Here is a 20081-nt window from a genome sequence, read left to right as displayed (position 1 = left end):
TATTAAACGCCTAAACATGTATTTAGTCGTCCACATGCAGGCACTTTCAATTACATGACTTATTTAAGCGGAATCCCTGTAATGTTGCATATCTTTCCAAAAATACACCAGTGCCTATTATTATAACGATTTTTTTTCATTCTTCATCAGTGATATTATTTTTTACATATAATGAAAATCACTATGACTTTTTAAACGACAAAGCTTACGCGGTAAAAATCACTCTGCATTTGCTTCCCTTTAAGAATGTAGTTTATCTACCCCACGCATTTGAACCTTGATGTTTCCATCTGGCAGCGAATTCCGGCCTTGAATCACAAGACATGAACAACAGCCTTATTGTCACAAAAAGAAGTTAGCGTAGCATCTGTTCGCGAACATATCTTTCACTTAGCTAATATTCACAGACAACACCATTCCTTATAAAAGAGTGGCCTTCCTTTACAATGTACTGAGGTGACTCCCTTAATTTTAAACGTATCCTCCACTTCAAGACAGGCTATTTTTTTTATAACTACTAAGCAATGGTTTAGTGACCGGACTGCCAAAAATTATATCAAGTCATTCTGCTACTCGTCACTCCATGCTCTGCGACCTATTTCTGTGGACTTCATGTTGAACTGCCAGTGCTGCGACGTTTGTGTTCCCATCTCGTTTATTTCAAAATGGATGTCCCTCCTGTCTTCGCAAACAAGCCGGAACACTTAGAACTATTTCGCCAGAAGATGCTTGACTACTACGGCATCTTAGCACTCTCGACTCTGAATACTTCATATCGATTATCATTTCGATATTCCTATTTCACCTGTGTGCAGCCTGTATTTCATTGCCTGAGCTGTGATTTCATGTGGACCCTGGACTTATGTCTCTGCAACCTGGTACCTCCTGAAGTGAATTACAATCATCTCATGAATCCGTTAATTGATCATGAACAGTTTTGTTGCAACGGAGGGATTATGGCCTTTGCAGCGATACAAGGAGTTCTGGGTCATTGGGATATATTCGCAGCGGCGCAAGATTTCCTTACAGACAGCTACATTGAAAACCCACCGAGCTGTCCTCTGATGGTACTAGAGGCTCCGGTAATAACAGATCATGAATGCTGCTTTCCTCTTTTCAATTGGATGGCTGACATGTTTTCGGATCATAACAGTGACTTCTTGTTAGAAGCAGTTGCTGCCTACTTTGCCTATACAATCCTGGGTTAACTGTTATGCAAGCCATTGGTGTCCACATTTCGTTTTGCCTCCCTATCTTTTTCACGTTTTCTTGGATATTTTCTTAACATGAACAGACCTATTGGCTTTACTAACAGTGGACATTATGATTTCCTACTGGTTAAATGTTGATCTTTTATGTGGACAAAATTTTTTTTCTTCACCTACTCGATTTTCAACTTTATTTTTTATTAAAGTCTAATCTCAACAATTCTATTGTATATCTTATCTTATGTTATTTCAAACGTACTCGAACCAAAACTCGCTAATATATGCTACATGTGCCCTAATTAATGTGTAAATATAGAATGAGTTTTTTATAACTGTAAACGCAATTTCGCATTTGAACTGCTTAATTCCGCCTCAGACACCTCTGATCATTTAATTTTCCATAAACTAAAATATTTTGATTACATACATGCACCTCTCGCCATTTTGTCGGTTTTGGCGCGTTTTTTTTCCCTTACACAATAGCATAACAGAAACGTGATAGTGCTTCGCATGCAGAGAGCTGATTGATAAAGACATAATGTCTAACCACTAGCATTTTCATGTATCGTTCCTAAACTGAAAGGCCAGAGACCTTCTTCCATTTATTAAAATATAATATACTTCCTCATAAGAGAGTATAATTAATTTAGCAAAACCATATTAATTTTTCATCAACTATACCGTTTGTATTCTATGTACTACTGACTATACCGATTACTTTGTTTTTTGCAATGTCTCTACTCGTATTAGATTAGAAACTTGCCTTGAAAACAGTGCATTTCTGAATAAACATTTCAAATATACACGTTCTCTCTTTTAATCCATAATCTCAACTAAAATGATTGTATACTGAAACAGTATTCATGTGTTCCACGTAACTTCAGCTGTACTAACTTAATATTTTCTTTTGTCGACCTGATTTACTCATACTAGAACCCACAGGCCTATAACAGCCCGTGAACCCTTTCTTAGTAGGTCGCGCGCCATGCAGACAGTTGTACGTCTGTAAAAAAATAATTTATTACTCTTCTCAAGCACCGTCGCAGTTCCGCTTCACTCAGTGTTAATCACTGCTCCCACGCTTCTACAGACCAGACGCTATGTCGTATTTCACTCCTTATCACGCTTTAATCTCCACAATAACAAACACTTCTCCGCCAGCCACCAGAGAACAGAGTGCAGATGCAGAGGCACTAAGTAGTGAAATACAACATACCCTCTGCTCTATGGAATCAACCGAGCGGTAATTCTGAAAGAAAACATTCACTAGCGCTTCAAAAAAGCATTTCAATTATATAAATAGTTTTTTGAAAACGTTCCAACTACTTTGATGCGACTATCTGTGTGTGCCTCCACAGCAAAGTTCCTCAGCCCGGACTGAAGGCAGACACAGACAGACACACACACAATTAGATAACACAGGGCAACGGAGACGGAAAACAGAAGGCAGATGAAGATGCAGTCAAACAGCAGGAGTGAGAGAGATATTTTTATACTCCGTTTGGTACCTCAATTTACGAACACATTTACTGCACAAATCTGTGTACAACCTCATGGTCAGAACTTTTCATTTTATTTTACTCGACCACCTTCCCCTCTCACCCCACCAGTGCAAGCCGCGGCCACAAACTACAATGTAATTTTGTCGTCTGTCAGAAAGTTTAAGAATTCATTAAGCATTACCACTTTTTCAAGACGGTATCATATGTAATGTACCAACTTTTCATTTTATTTTACTCGACCACCTGCCCTTCTCACCCTACGCCCACCATCGCAGGCCGCGGCCACAAACCACACTATAATTTTGTCGTCTGACACAAACTTTAAGAATTCATTAAACATTACCACTTTTTCAACACGGTATCACATGAAATATACCAACTTTTCATTTTATTTTACTCGACCACCTGCCCTTCTCACCCTACGCCCACCAATGCAGGCCGCGGCCACAAACCGCACTCTAATTTTGTCGTGTGACAGAAAGTTTACGAATTCATTAACCATTAACATTTTTTCACGACGGTATCACATGTAATTTACCATTTTTCTCTCTATCTGCATTATCTGTCTCTCTGCTAATATCATTTTTTCACTTCATAAACAACTTCTCTCATTATATATAAAGGCTTCAAAATCACACAAATAATTACTCTTTATATTAAACATATTTTATACTTCATATTTCACATTTAAATTAAAAATAGTTTTAGAAATACAACACATTATGACAGCCAAAAATGAGTTTAGTTTCAAACTATGAGGAAAATCAATCATTGTTTGTGAGTAAACCATATTTTACGGTACATGACAAAACAAACAGTTACAGACTTACCTTTACCAATGCTTTGTACGATGTACAACAGTGACAGTCACAAAATAGATATTCGTTTGACGGAAGTCTCAATTATGCTGCTATCACTGCAACCAAAATTCAATGGCACAGATATCCAGTCAATACAGACTCATATATGTCTCTTCAGCCAATCATATTTCCTCCCGCAAAATTTTGTATTCAAATTTACATTTCAGTTGGTTGTCCCTCACAATATTTTCAATGTCACATAAAAGTCACCCATCACCCACTGCCATCTCTGACTGTTTCCATGGTAACACCTCCTTCTGCACCTGGCTGAAGGCACAGGTCAAAAGTTCATATCTCAACGTTCTACAGCAAACTAACAACACTGTTTTCCCTCCAGAAACACCTGCCTATCCACAGCTCTGTTACATCTCATTTTTTTCACACCCAATACTACTTTTTCTTTTACATAACATTAACATGCAACGTAGTCTTCAATCTTCACGTATTAGAATCAACCAATCATTTTTCATTTTTCAACCACACCAAGCTTCATCCATTTTTTTATCCTGACTTTCAGCTTCTAACTGCCATTCCACTTCCAGAACCCATCGGAGTACGAGTGCATCTGCCTTGAAAATGAAGGTTTGGCTTTTAGGACACAGCTATATTCACTGGAGTGGAAAATATGCAGCAAGCAGACGAATTTCCAACCTTGATTTACCAAATGTGCAGATAACGTGGATTGGGCAAAGAGGATTAAGATGTCACCAATTAATACCATTGGTGAAAACTTTTATGCATCTCCCAGAACCAGACCTTATAATTGTGCACTGTGGTGGGAACGATCTAGGCACATTGACTGGGGTAGGTCTGGAAATGCTTCTAAAAGACACCTTTCGACAATTGATGACACTTTTTCCTCGAACTGCCTTGGTATATTCCAATATATGCCAAAGACAGAAATGGAATTGGTCCAATCAACATTGTGCACAAATTGAGAAAGCAAGGAGACATGTTAATAAATCTGTTTCTCCTTTCCTCAGAGATTATAGCATGGGTTCTATTTACCACAACAACTTGCGTTACCACATGCAAGACATCTATAGGACAGATGGTGTTCATTTCACGGATGAGGGAAACAGAATCTTCCTCTGCAACATCAGACTCTGCATCGGTACTTACTTATAAATGCAGAAAAAACTCAATTAACACAAGGGCTCTTTTCAGAGCCACCTTATATCAAAGCACTCAAACTTCTGATTTATCTCAATTTTCACACTCTTGTAAATAGGTGTGCGCGCCCGAGTGCGCGCACCACGCAACTTTTAAAAAAATATATATATATATTTTCGCGTTTAAGGGCCTTACTGCACACCCTGAGAGAACCTACGCAGCAAAACAATCTCTACCTTCTCCCCTTTCCATGTTCCAATGCTTTGAAATGACAATATATTTACTCGCAGTGACAAAATGGCGGTCAACACTTCCTGATTTCCTTCGAATCGAACGTTAACAGACATCACGCAGCAAAAAAAAAATTCCGCTCGCGCGCAGCCGCTTGAGTGCGCGCACCCATGCGCGCTTATAGATATATAATTGACTTTAACTTTAATTTTCTCAGCAACTACTGAACAGATTAACACCATTCCAAAAAAAGCGTAATCTGCGAGCCGGACTCTACAGTTTTGCCAAATTTCTTATAATTCCATTCAGCCGTTCGACCTGTAGCCGTGTCTAAACGTCCTATGGAAAATAACATGGAGAAAACACGTTTTGGGACCCCCCTTTTATCTCAGTCCCCACTTCACCATTTCCCCCCAAACTTTCAGGGAAGGAGCGCAGCGGACCGAGCCATCTTCTTTGAGAAATTCGCAAAGATTCATCCACCAGGGCCAAAGTTAATCCAAATAGAATGTTGAGGATTTCCTATGGAAACTAGGTCCTAACTATAACTACCTACTGGCAACCGCCAGTAGGTAATATATATATATATATACTTATATATATATATCAACCAACTCCTCAAAAAAAGGATAACAACGGCCATGTCTCCTTGTGCGTATTAATTTATTCGCCGGTCACTGCTGAACGCGTTACTCCTGTAAAAACAGGCTTGTTCACCAACAAATGCAATAAAGTTTACATTGTTTTTAATCCCCACCATTTTGTGTCACCTGATCACGCGTGAATGAAATTCAAAAACAGACTCTTTGTTTACATCGTACCGGCTTATGGTCTACTTTAGCAGTTGGGAACAGCATCATTTTTGTAAAAATGTAACCTAATTCTCGCCACATTATACAAAAATACATAATTGCTAAAATAGCAAATTAGAATTTGCCCGCATAATATTTACGGCGATTATTAAATAAACGTTTCTGTTTATGCTTTCATTATTCATAAACTTCCCGCCTCATGATTCCAAATTTAAAACCGAAATATATCATAAAATGCATCACAATTTAGCCCAAGTGGGCACCATATCGATATCAAAATGTATACATATGACAATGTTCCCTTAAGACCATCATTACTCTTTCTGGCCTACCATGCATTGACTCCAAGCAATTCTGCCCAAGTGGGCTTGGGAAATTACATACGGTGTATCTTTCGTCTGTTATACAAAAGCGTTTGTGAATTATACCTAAAACAATAACTGTTAAAAACATGACAAATAACTGGGAGGTTGCTGCTAAAATGTAGATGATATATACCAGCAGCTGCCTGCTCCAAGACTTCTTTGGTCCAAAATGGTACAGCTTGTAAGGGAGATGGGGGGGACAATGAATGAAAAAAATCTCTATTAGTGCGCACATCGAAGGCAATAGTTCATCAGAAGCAACACTTAAGTAATTTCTTGACATGAACAAGGAAGCACTTAAGGCAGATTGATGCAGTATTTGATGTACAGTTCTACAGAGGGAAGTTTATCTATCATACTACCCCTTGTGCAAACTATTAAATAATCACAGTTTAGGAACTTGAACATTTGACCATAAATGTTAGCACTTCTTGAAAGGAGTGTGGCAAATTAGTGGACATTAGTGCTAGAGGGGAGCAGCGGGTCTGACACTGTTGTTACCCTTGGGAATTCTTTTACATCAACACCGGGAAGCTCTGTGCAAACAAATTGTGTCCTCTCCGCTCCTTTTCTTCCCTCTCATTTCATTTCTTCTCTTCTCTTCTGCTTCCTTCTCTTTTCTACTTCCCCTATGTTTCCTTCATTCATCCCCTTTACTTCTCTTGCCCTTTCTTCCCCTCTCCTCCCTTTCTATTCAGTCCCCCCCCCTTACCGCAGTTTTCTTTACATTTGTTTCACCCGGTTCCTTCTATCATATTTCTTTCTGTCCTCTGCTCACTGCTCCCCTTTCTTTCACTCAAGTTCCTCCTCTTTTCTTTTTTGTTTCCCATTCCCTCCACTGCTCTTTCCCTTCCTTTTATCCCATTCCCTTTAATCCTTTTTTTTCTTTTCCTTTCTTCTTATTTTTTCTTTTCCCCATTTCCTTTACTTCTATGAATTTCCTAGGCTCTTTTTTTACTTGTTTCCTTTCTTCTTGTTTCCCTTTCCCTCTCAATTTCCCTTCCCTTTGCCCCCTTCCATTCCCTTTCATCTCCCTTCCGTTCCCTTCAATTAGTTCCTTTTGTTTTACCTTCTTTCCTTTCCTATCCCTCCCCTTCCTTTCAATCCCCCTCCATTCCTTCTGTCTCATTGTTCCCCTTATTTTCTCTTCCCTTTCCTGACCCTTCCATTTCCTTATTGTTTCCTCTTTCTTCCCTCCCTTTCCATTCTTCTTCTGTTGTCTTTCCATTCCCTTCTTTTCTCCCTCCGTCCCTTCCCTTACTTTTTATTCCGTTCTCTCCCCTGCTCGTCCTTTCCCTTCACTTTCCTTCCATTCACTTTTTTCCACTTCTCTTACCTCCTGTTCCCATTCCCTTCTCTTCATACACTTCCCTTACCTTCTTTCCCTTTCCCCTTCCTTCTCTTCCTATCCATACCTTCCCGCCATTTCTCTTCTTTTCCCTTCGCTTCCCTTTTTTTCATTTCAATTCATCTTCTCTGTTTCATTTCCTTTCCCTCTCTTTCCCTTCGTTTCATTTGTTTTCCTCTTCCCTTGTCCTCATTCCCTTTCCTTCTTTTCCTTTCCTTCCATCCCCTTGTTTCCATTCCCTTCTCGTTCCTTCCATTTGTTTCACTACATTTCCATTCCATTACTTTACTTTCTTTTAACTTTCCTTCCCTTCATTGCCCTTCCCTTCCATTCACCTTCTATCGCTATCCCTTCAGTTCCACATCTATATTTTCTCTTCTCATTCCATTCCCCTCCCATCCCTTCCTTTCCTTTAATTTCACTTCTTTTGTTTTCCTTTACCTTTTTTCTCTTTCCTTCATTTGCCTTCCTTTGTCTTGGGAAAACAATGTAAGGGAAATGAAGGGGCAGGGAGAGAAAGAAAGAGAAGGAAGAGAAGAGAAAAAAGGTAAAGGAAAATACAACGAGGGGAAGAAAAGGAAGGGATAGGAAGAGAAGGGAGTGGAAGGGTCGGGAAGTAAAACTAAAGGGAAGGAAAACTAAAGAAAGGGAAGGAAACAGGGGAAAGAGAAAGAAAATTAAGATAAAGGAAAGTAATGGACAGGAAGGGCAATGGAGGAAAACAAGAGTGGAAGGGGAAGCAGAGGGTAAGGAAAGGAAGAAAAAAATAAGGAAGGGCATGGAAAGAAAAGGAGAAAAATGGAAGGAAAAGAATGGGAAAGTGAAGGGAATGAAAGAGAAGGGGATCCAAAGAAAATGGAAGGGAGAGTAAGAAAGGTAAAGAAAGAGAAAGGGGGTGGAAGGGAAGGGAAGCAATGACAAAAAAGGCAAGAGAATAGAAATGCAAGTGAAAGGGAGGGATGGAAACAAAGGAAAGGGAAAAATGGAAAGGAAGGGAAGGAAATTGAAGAAAGGAACAGACAGGAAACAAAGCAAAGGGAAATTAAAAGCTAAGAAAGAAAAGGGAAATGAAAGGAAGGGGAGTCAGAGCAAAGAAAATCAAAGGGATGTCAGGATGTGACCAGCAAATGCGCCTACATCGTATAGCCAAACCCCGGACATCAACTCCCAGAAGGCTAGCTGGGAGGACACTTTATAAAAACCACGTAGTAACGCGAGAGCGGCGTACGTGATTCTGGATGGTACCTGTGTTTTGATTTCTTCCTCCGGAACAGGGATCTGTTGCCGGAGCTTGTCTGGAGAACCTTGTCGGCTCGGCTGAGCCCTGGCGTTGTTCGTGCCTCACTGCCCGTGAAAACGCGCCTTGGCAACTCTCGCCCGCTCGCGGCTGCGAAGGGCGGTGATCTGGAGGTCCGCTCGGCTGAGCGTGAACTCTTCTGTGTTGCCCGCTCACGGCTGCGGCGGGCTGCTCTTCCTTGAATCCGCTCCGGAGAGCGAGGACTCTCCTGTGCTGCCCGCTCGCGGCTGCGGCGGGCTGCTCCTTCCCCCACCCCCCCGCGCCTTTCACTCGGCGGAGTGAGAACCCTGGAGAGACACTGGTTCTCGGTGGTATCAGGAGGGGGAGCTACACTGCGTCTTCTGAGGAATACATACCTTCTATGAAACTATAACATAACTGTATAATCTTTTCCTTGCTTTACTTTGGAACCTTGTTTACGAGACTTTCGGGAGTGTTCTGGAGGTAGTTGCTCTCTACCTGAACTTTGCTCCTATCATATTTTGAAACTATTGGATTTGGATATCTTCTGGTTTTTTGGAATACTTTTCTTGCTGGTTTTTGTTCTGGGAAAGAGGGTAGTGGAAGTGAGTATGATGGAGTAACCATACATATGCAAGAATTTGCCTGCTCTGGTTTGTTAGATGATAATGAATGGTTCTTGTTTCATCTAGGTGGTGTTGTTCCGCTACTAGTGAGAGAAGCATCTGGCTAGTGTTTTCGGAGAACGTCTTGTTGGGGATTCAATCTACCAGGTATAGTCAGGAGTCTAGTGAGACCTAAAAGAGTGTAGTCAGGATTACTGTATGGTAATAACAATGTGCCTTTTTGTTACAGCTATCCCTTCCACCGCTGACCCTACCCTTTCCTTTTTTCCCTCACTTGATCGCCTCTATACTCTGTGGTATTATAGTGAGAGTGTGGGGAAGTCAGGAGGTGGACCCCATTGAGCATCACCATGATCCTGAGGAGCATAGGAGGATGTTACAAGGGAAGGGAAATGAATCAAAGGGGAAAGAGAAACAGAAATCAAATTTGCCTTCTCTTATTTTCCCTTCCTTCACTCCTCTTTTCTTCCCTTTCCTGTCTTTCTGTTCCTTACCCATTCCTCCTTCTCCTGCCTTTTGTCCCTTTCCCTATCTTTTTGTTTCCTTTCCCCTTCTCTTCCTTTCTTTTCCATTCCATCCTTTCCCTTTCCCTTTCTTTCATTTCCATTCCCTTCCCTTTCTTTTTTCCTTCACTTCCGCTTTCCTCTACAAACCTTCTTCTTGCCTTCCTTTTCCTTTCTGTCCCATCCTATCCTTTCCCTCCCCTTCCCTCCACTTACTTTCACAACATTCGCTTCCCTTCACTTCTCTTCTTTTCCCTTCCTTCATTCCCTTCCATTTTCTTACCCTTCCCTTCCCTTCCTCTCCCTCTCACCCCCTTTCCTTTCCTGCCCAGCCCTTCCTTTCCCTTTCCTTCACATTCTCTTCTATTCCCTTCCCCTTCATTCTTTTCCCCTTCTTTTTCTTTCCTTTCCGTTCCTTTGCCTCCCCCCTTCTGTACCTTCCCCTTCTCTACCTTCCTCTTCCAATTTCCTTCCCTTTCTGTTCTTACCCTTCCTTTCCCTTTGTTACTTCCCTTGGCTTCCTTGTCTTGGGAAAGCAATGCAAAGGAAATTAAAGAAAGGGAGAATAAAAGAAGGGTAAAGAAAGTGAAAGGAAGACTATGGAAATGAAGGGAAAAGAAGGAAGGGGGTGAAAGAGAAGAGACAGGGAAATGAGGTAGATGAAGGGGAGGATCATGCAGTGGAAGGAAAGGATGGGAACACCAGGGAAAGCAAATGAATAGAAGGACATGCGAATGGATGGGGATGGTAGGAAAGTGGTGATACGGGAAGGTACATTTAAAGAAGGGAATGGAAAGGGAGAGGGTGGGATGGGAATGAAATAGAAGAGCAGGAAGGAAGGGAAATTAAAGGAAAAGGAAAAGAATGGAAAGGAAAGGAAAGGAACTGAAAGGGATGGAAAGGAAGGTAAGACAAAGGAAGAGAAAGCAAAGGAAATGAGGGGGAAAAAAAAGAATGGATGAAAAAAGGTAAGGGACGGAAGGGAAAGAAGGAAAATGAAAGGAGAAGAGGGGCAAGGAAAGAGCAAGAAGGGAAACAACAGGAATGAATGGAAAGTAAAAGGAAGGGGATGAATTGAAAGCATGGGTAAGGAAAAGAAGGAAAGGGAAAGGAATTGAGAAGGTTCTTCATGTGAAAGAAATGCTTTATTTTTTTTAACATTTTTAAGTGTCTTTATCATATTTTAATATGGTTTTTACGTGCCAAACATTTTCATGACTCCGCCCTTAGAGTCTAGCCAGACTCTTGGCTCGGCTCTCCCTCTTAATTTGTTGGCTCGCCCACCTCTAATGTAATGGGGCGGGGATGGGTTGTGATGGCTGCTGATGTGGAGTCAAGTGATGAGACAAGTCACCAGCTCCAGTGTACTGGCGGAAGCTGCTTCATGGAAAGAACTTCTACTACAATGGAGAAGGCATTAAGCGGCAGAGAGTCTTCCACTGGCGTGGCAGAGGCCTTACCACACGTCACTGCTCCTAGCGCAGACTGTACTCCAGGCCCTAAATCCGCCCCTTGCTAATTGTGAAAGAACCAATTGTAACATGAATTGTGCTTACTTTTAAGAATCCTGTTTTACCAGCATTAGAGTCCAAGTATTTATTTATGTAAGCACCTCTTTTAGTTTTGTTATCGTACATTGTAGATGAACTTAATAAGCGAATACATTATTTTTTTTATTTCATAGTCCCTGAACAGTTTTAATTCAGTTTCCATCACACTCATCCTCTCATTTTGAACTAAAGCAATACAGCCATCTCGATATTGGGTTACTGGACATTGATTTCTCCGTGTCATATTCTGGGTCTTTCTTGGGGTGATTGGGAGGCTGCCCATCTCACAGGAACCTCTGGGTTTGTCTTTGGCTGTGTTTGTTGCTGGGGCGCATGTAGTCGAAATGGTCTGTGGAAACAACGTTTCTGTGGGCTAATCCCTACTTTCTCTCCACATCTGCCAAAAGTGCAAGACATGGCTGTTTTAATGTAAAAATGCTGCACACATTTGCATCATACATTTGGTGAGATGTTCTAAATCGGCTGCTTAATCAGTTGTTGTGCTAGAGTTAGTTTTTAAATCCTTTCTAGCTTGTCTTAAAGGAAAGTACATCTACCACCCTGAGTCAGTCGTGCGTCAAACATTTGATTGGGGGCTCAGCAGTGTTTAATTTGTTGTTAGGTTGAACGTTGTGCTCAGAAGCCTGCGGCCAATATCGGGGATGCCGAAAACCGAGGGTGGAAAGCCGAGAGTTCAGAGAACATCCTGGGCGAAACTAAATTTGGCGCCCCCTCCCATTTGTCCTCTATGACTGTGTTGAAAAAAGTGGAAGGGTAAGGAAATGGAAAATGGAGAGCCATGAGAAGAAAAGCAGGCGAAATGTAGATGCGGCAGCCAGCAGCCTTCAGAAGCAGCATTTAAATGCTTTTTTTTGGAGCCACATCAAAAGAAGACTGCGGCAATCAGCTCATGCAGCCCTCCAAGGTTCAGCTCCCACGTGCTAAAGGCTGGGTGTGCAGCTCTTGATTCCACCTCGTGCCTCTTTAATCAGCCACCAGACACTCTACAATCCTTTATCTCAGTCTTTCTGTACTTTTTCATCCCTGCGCTCTTCTTTATGCCACAGTTTTTCCGTCTTTCTCTTCCTTTTTGTTTTCATCGCTTGTGTTTTTCTCTGTTGCTCTGGGTGGAAACCTGATGAGGAACAATAGGTGCTGGTTCCCAAAAATGAGTGCCAGTGGGCCTCCACCTCCAACCACCAGTTCACATCAAGCACTGAGGGGCTGTGAGATTAATGCTGGTTCACTGAAGACCTGGGTCATGGTTGTCCCGGATACCAGTCCATTACGGAGTAATTGCCAACAAATGATGAAAGTCATAATAAGGTGCATATAATTGAATATGTGTATTAGTCTTACAGCTAACCTCACTTACTGCCCTTTATTGTGCAATAATTGCGTGTGTGTGTTTTGTTCCAGGTAATATGCTACAGTAATTGTAAGGTATATGCTTGCATTTCTTTAGTATGTGTTATAAATTGGGGGTTCTAGTTGCCATTTGCTTGCACCCTGTTCAAGTAGGGACCCTTATTCTAGTCAGGGTAAGGGAGCTACACACCCCAGATTACCCATGCTCACCCCCTTGGTAGCTTGGCATGAGCAGTGAGGCTTAACTCAGAGGCGAGCCCGTCTGCGCCCGAACGGGCCTGGATCGCGCCCAGTGCCAGTGCCTCTGGCCTCCGCACCCGCCATGACAACCGCCACCACAACGACGCCAGCACTCTGCACGCTCTCAACTCCGGACGGAGCCACATCTGCTTCAAGGCCGCCCCGAAAGGCACACACGCCCCTTCACCTGCAGGAACTGCAGCTACACCAGCCTCAGAGCCGGTGAACCACCCGCCAAGAAAGACCCCAAGCACCTCCGATGCATACTACTGAACACCCGCTCCGCACGCAAGCATGCTGTCGAGCTCTGGGACCTGCTCGACACAACATCTCCGGACATCGCCTTCCTGACAGAGACCTGGTTTAACGACTCCTCCACACCCGACATCGCCATAGCCAACCCATACGGCTACAAGATCACCCGCAGAGACCGCACCAACGGAGTCGGAGGAGGAATCACCATCGTCCACAAGAACAGCATCAGGGTCTCGACTAGCACCGACGACGCGCTCAGCACCGCCGAACACATGCATTTCCAGATCCACACAGACCCTAATTCCACCCTCAGAGGCACCCTCGTCTACCGACCCCCCGGACCCCGGCCCAGTTCAGCGACTCCATCGCCGACTTGATCAGCACCCACGCCCTGACCTCCTCCGACTACATCCTCCCCGGAGACCTGAACTTTCACCTTGAGGACAACAACTCCACAACCCTGATCGATCACCTCGCCAACCTCGGACTGAAGCAACTTGCCACAACGCCCACCCACTCCGCCGGCCACACGTTCGACCCAGTCTTCACCTCAAGCCCGTACGTCTCCATTAGCCACACCACGAACTCCCCTGGACCGACCACTGCTGCATCCACTTCACCTTCCAGAAACTCCCCACACACCACCGCACCCAACAGATCCCCCGCCGCTGCTGGATCAAAATCACCGAAGACCAACTACACGCAAACCTCGCTCTCAGCCCACCCACCGAACCCTCCAACACCGACAACGCTGCCCACAGCCTCAGATGCTAGATTGAGGACTGCGCCAACACCCTCGCCCCGCTGAAGAAACCCCCCCACAGAGACACCGGCAAGAGAGCCAGCTGGTTCACCCCAGAACTCCTAGCCTCCAAGCAAGCCTGCCGGAAACTTGTGAATAAATGGCACAGTGAACAAACTCCGAACAGCCATGCAGCACACAAGGACGCCATCTGCAACCACCACCTCCTCATCAGGGTGGCCAAGAGGACGTCCTTCAAAGACCGCCTTGACAACAATGCACACAATAGCAAGGAGCTCTTAAACATCGGGAAGGAACTGTCCAACCCCAGCTCCAACACCAACGGCATCCCGCCGTTGCAAGCCCTGTGCGATCCCTCGCCACCTTCTTCCACCACAAGATAGCAGACATCCACGACAGCTTCAACACCCAGACAGCCCCAACAGACAGCAACACAACAGACCCTCCGTACACCATCAACAACGACCCCCTGCTAGCCTGCGACAGCGTGAGCATGGATGACACCATCAAGACCATGCACTCAATCCACTCCGGCTCTCTGTCGGACCCATTTCCGCACCACGTCTTCAACAGAGCAAGCAGCACCATCGCACCCCACCTGGCAAAGTCATCAATCTCTCCCTCGAGACCGCGACCTTCCCAGAGATCTGGAAACACGCCGAGATAAACACCCTATTCAAAAAACCCAAGGCAGACCCAAGAGACCACAATAACTTCTGGCCAATCTCTCTGCTCCCCATCCTGGCCAAGGTCATCGAGAAAACCGTCAACAGACAGCTAACCCAATACCTCGAAGAAAACAGAATCCTGGACCCTTCCCAGTCAGGGTTCCGCTGAAACCACAGCACCGAGACTGCCCTCATCGCTGCCACCGACGACATCAGGACCCTGCTGGACAACGGCGAGACCGCAGCACTCATCCTCCTAGACCTCTCTGCCGCCTTCGACACCGTCTGCCAACGCACACTACGCGCATGCCTCCACGCTGCAGGGATCCGAGACAAGACTCTGGATTGGACCACCTCCTTCCTCTCTGGCAGAACCAAGAGCGTTCGCCTCCCCCATTCTGTTCCAAAGCCTCCGAGATCTGCGGCGTACCCCAGGGATCCTCCCTCAGCCCGACACTGTTCAACGTTTACATGGCCCCACTTGCACACTTAGCCCGACAGCACGACCTCAACATAATCTCCTATGCCGACGACACTCAGCTGATCCTCTCCCTCACCAAGGACCCCATCACAGCCAAAGCCAACCTCCACGAAGGAATGAAGGCTGTCGCCGACTGGATGAAGACCAGCCGTCTGAAGCTGAACTCGGACATGACGGAGGTCCTCATCCTTGGCTCCAACCCTTCAGCCTTGGGACGACTCCTGGTGGCCGACGGCACTTGGGCAACCCTGACACCCACCGACCACGCACGCAACCTGGGAATCATCCTCGACTCAACGCTCTCAATGACCAAGCAAGTCAATGCTGTCTCCTCCTCCTGCTTCAACACCCTCCTCATGCTCCCCAAGATCTACAGATGGATCCCGACAGATACAAGAAAGATAGTCACCGAGCCCTAATGAGACTCGACTACGGAAACGCCCTATACGTGGGAGCCCTGTCCTAGCTCATCAAACGACTACAACGCATCCAAAACGCCTCAGCACGACTGATCCTCTACGTACCACGCCTCGGCCACATCACCCCCCACCTGAGAAACCTGCCCTAGCTCCCCGTCAACAAGAGGATATCCTTCAAGCTCCTCACCCACGCACACAAGGCACTCCACAAGACTGGTCCAGCCTACCTCAACAGACGGCTCTCCTTCTACATCCCCAACCGCCAGCTACGCTCTGCCGACCTCTCACTCGCCACCGTCCCGCGCATCTGAAGAACAACCACCAGTGGGAGATCCTTCTCCCACCTCGCCGCCAAGACATGGAACACCTTCCCACTGAGCCTACGACAGACCCAAGATCTGCTGACCTTCAGGAGGATACTCAAGACCTGGCTGTTCGATCAGTAGCGCCCCCCCCAGCGCCTTGAGACCCTCGCGGGTATGTAGTGTGCTTTACAAATGATTGTTTGATTGAGGCAAGGCATAAAGCATGTGTCCAAACACACACAGTAACACAGTGAAAACACTACAAATGGACATCTCACCAGAAGAGAAAAATAACCAATATGTGTCTAAGTAAATCAAGACCAAAACAACAAAAATCCATACGCAAGCAAATATATCCTTTTTAAGAACGTTAAAATATGCAGTCCATAGAAAGCTATGGATGCGTCACTTTGACTACAAAGTACCTGGGGTGCATCAAAATCAAGGATGAAAAACAGGCGTAAGGGGAGGTGTTGCGCCAGAAAACCAAGCGATGCTTCAGTTCCTTACTCCTAGGGGAGGTGATGCATTGATTCCTTACTGCAGTGCAGGGAAGATGATACGTCGGTTCCTTACTGTCAAGGGAGGTGATGCGTTAGTTCCTTACAGTCAAGAGAGGTGATGCGTCGATTTCTGGACTCGCAGCCTCGGTTCCTTACTGCTGGGCTATGTCAATGAAGAACAGGTGCACAGGTGCAATGCGTCGAAAAATCCCAATGCGCAGGGTCGATGCGGCAGTGGCGAAACAGCAGCTGCATCGATTTTCCAGCTGCATGGCAGGTGATGGGTTGATTTCTTCAGCTGCACAGCAGGGCCTGCGTTGAAGTCGAAGCGGGTGCCCCATACGTCAGTGACAGGGGTCGGGCTGCCGCAATCTTTCATCCACATGGCAAGCACTGCATCACTTCTTCATCCCCACCATAACAATGCATTGATTTTTCAGCCACACGGCGGGGTTGTGTTGGAAAAACAGTAGCACCTCCAAGGGCCCAGAACTGGAATTGGCACAACTTAGCAGGTCAGAATTCCCAGCAGAGGAGTTCAGGGGCTGCAGGTAAAGTCTTTGAAGACCCTAAGACTTCTTAACAGGAGGCAAGCGCACACAAGCCCTTGGAGAACCTTGGTAAGTAGGATACAAAAAGCAAAGCCCAGTCTCTTTACTGCCCAAGCCAGAAGCAGCAAGCAATAGGCCAGCACAACAAAGCAACAAGCAGAGTGGCGGCTCCCATCTTACATTGTCTCCAGTTGTTCTTGGCAGAATCTCCTCTTGGTCCAAAAGCATTCTGAAGTTATGATGTCACAGCTCCAGAACTTTATACCAGTTTCTGCCTTTGAAGCAGGCAAACTTCAAAGGAAAGTCTTTGTAGTGCCCAAGATCTTGCCTATTCGTGACCTGGCTCCAGACACACTACAGGGGAGTGGAGACAGCTTTGTGTGAGACAGGCGCAACCATATTAAGGTGTCAATGACTCTCTTCCCACCACTCTAACTCAGGAAGACCCTTCAGCCTGGTGATGGGCCATCAGAATATGCAGGGTACACCTCAGCTCCCTTTGTGTGACTGTCTAGAGTGAATCCATAAACAACCCAGCTGTCAGTCTAAACCAGACGATTCCACAGGCAGGCAGAGACACAGAATGGTAAAGCAAGAAAATACCTACTTCCTAAAAGTGCCATTTTTAAACATACAATTTAAAAACCACTCTCACTAAAATATGTATTTTTTAATTCAAAGTTCAGGTAACCCAAACTCCAAATCTCTACCCCTTCCCAATTGCAAGTTACACTTGTAAATTACAAGGCAGCTTCAATGATAGCCTATGGGAGAGATAGTCCTTGCAATAGTTAAAAACGAAATTGGCAGTATTTCACTATCAGGACATGTAAAACACACCAGTACATGTCTTACCTTTCACATACACTGCACCCTGCCCATGGGGCTACGTTGGGCCTAGTTTAGGGGCTCCTTAAATGTAGGAAAAAGGGATGTTTGGGCCAGGCAAGTGGGTGTTCTTGCCAGGCTGACATAGCAGTTTTAAACTGCAAAGACACTCCAGGGGCAGGTCTGAGACCTGGTTACAGGGCTGCTCCTGTGGGTCGCACAATCAGTGCCGCAGGCCCACTAGTAGCATTTGAATTACAAGGCCTGGGCACACACAGTGCACTTTACTAGGGACCTACCAGTAAATCAATATGCCAATCACAATTTACACAGAGAGTACTTGACTTTAGCACGGATCAGCAGTGGTAAAGTGTCCCGAGTTCTAAAACCAGCAAAAACGAAATTCAGCACACAGTCAAAAAAACAATAAATCAGAAGCAAAAAAGACCGGGGAAAAACACGCCAAAGACGCCAGGTCTAACAGTAGGAAACCTGGGCTTGGGTTTTTGAGATTTGACTGTTAAACATCGTTATCCTACCCTGTTGATGCGTGCCGTGTTTGCTAGAAGCACAGATTTTGGAGGAAGTTACCATATCGTAGTAAAACATAAGAAGTGGATGTAGGCTTTAATGTTTGTAAAGTGTTGACAATATTTGCAATTGCATGTGTTCTGTTGAAACTATTTGCTAGTAATAAAAAAAATCTAATCATAAAAAAAAACAGTCCTTGTTTAACTTTTCTTTTCTAGTGTTACAACAGGCATGACATGTTTCAATGCGTACTGTAACATTTTATATAATAGCATCTTTTGTCCTCTTTTCTATACAGATAACCAAGTCTTGAAGTTTGGAACATTGGTAAGCACCTCCAACACATACGATGGATCTGGCATTGTTACTGTGGAAACAGACAGCCCTCTTCTCTGGACCATGGGCATTAAGGAAACAGAAGAATAATTTCAATGCAAGCCTAAAAATCTGATTTTGTACAGGGCGACACACCCAGCAGTCTAACTTTATTGTCTCTAGCGAGGTTATTTGGGCGCTTCAACTGATGATTACGTTTCACACTTACAACTCACTTCAAGCAGTTCTTCCAGGAACGCACGTCATTTCCAAAATTGCAACAATGTTTCCACAGTGCATGTTTACTTTGCAAGCTTGAACTCTTCCTATATAGTCTGTTTAGAGATCCCGGCCCACTTGGCGTGGTCTCTGTAATGAAAGTGTATCGGCCGGTACAAGGGAGGCTCTTTACTTACCACTGGATGCCAGCTAGGCGGCCATGTTGAAGTGGTCTGCTTGGAGTTCTTATTTGCTTTACAGCAACAAACCCTCCAGTGTTGTTTTTAGATCCACATCCGTTAACAGATTATTGAACACTTGTATGCTTATTTTGTTTACTTGTCTAATTAATAAATTATGTGAAATAAGTGAATGCATATACATACAGCCTTAGGCAAATGAAGCGAAGCAGAAAAAAACTAAAAGTGCATTATTGTATAAAAAACGTGACTGCCACGTGAGAGCCCCATATTTCGTCGTTTGAATGTTATTTTGGTGGCTACTAGTAATGTTGTATGGTTTTAAAATATTAATATGCAACATGCACTATCACTTCATAGGCATTAATCTTAGTAAAAACACATCTTCTCTTGATACTGAAACCTGAATTCTGGAACTTAGTTGAGCTGCTTTGAGAACATTGTGTATATGAACAGGGTACCTACGGTTGTGTACTTAAAATGTGTTCCTAAATTATTTGGTGCTTTCAATCGTTTTTCATATCTACGAATACCTCTTTTAGTTTAATCCGTCTTGTCTTTTTTTTACAAACATTAAAATTTGATCATGAATATTCTCACATGCAGGTTGGTAGAACTACTATAATTATGCTAAATTGCCCAACCTATTTCAAACTGAAGAGAGATTCATAGTAATGCTCTAAAGTAAGTTTGAAGATTTGAATGTGTAATAACCTGAGTTAAAATCCTGCTTGTGAATTCTGAAACATTTAAGAAATAATTATGATACAACACTGCTATAACTTAATAGCTTTACAATGTTTTTTACTGTGCAAATTAAATAAATCTAAATCTGAATACCATAGTCGCTATTTGGAGTCAGACGAATTTTGGATTGTTGAATCCACATTTTGCAGTTTGTTTTGTTAGCCATTTTGAACTTCTATCAGCCAGTTTCATATGGGTTGTTCAACAGAATAATGCTAATGTATGAAAAATGTAAAATGCATTTAAAAACAATTCACAATTCAAATTACAATATATTTGCCTCCGAAACGCCCTAAAAAAATACCAACTATC

At 44.0% G+C, this 20081-nt stretch overlaps 1 protein-coding gene across 6 annotated transcripts in view; it reads left to right on the top strand.

Moving 5' to 3' along the window:
* The window catches only part of LOC144784620 (thiamine pyrophosphokinase 1-like), a 1414696-nt gene extending 1394837 nt beyond the window's left edge, over positions 1 to 19859 (top strand). For 5 of the 6 annotated variants that reach the window (XM_078663541.1, XM_078663544.1, XM_078663546.1 and 2 more), the window contains one exon: positions 18587 to 19859. In XM_078663541.1, the coding sequence (XP_078519667.1) occupies positions 18587 to 18714 (128 nt within the window). In that variant the 3' untranslated portion in view covers positions 18715 to 19859. Of the gene's footprint in view, positions 1 to 9389; positions 9471 to 18586 lie in introns of all 6 variants that reach the window. The other variant, XM_078663543.1, reaches the window with a different exon arrangement.
* The last annotated feature ends 222 nt before the right edge of the window (positions 19860 to 20081 follow it).

The sequence above is a fragment of the Lissotriton helveticus genome, chromosome 10 (assembly GCF_964261635.1).
Source record: "Lissotriton helveticus chromosome 10, aLisHel1.1, whole genome shotgun sequence".
Classification (NCBI taxonomy): Eukaryota; Metazoa; Chordata; class Amphibia; order Caudata; family Salamandridae; genus Lissotriton; species Lissotriton helveticus.
This window is presented reverse-complemented; position numbering and strand designations above follow the sequence as displayed.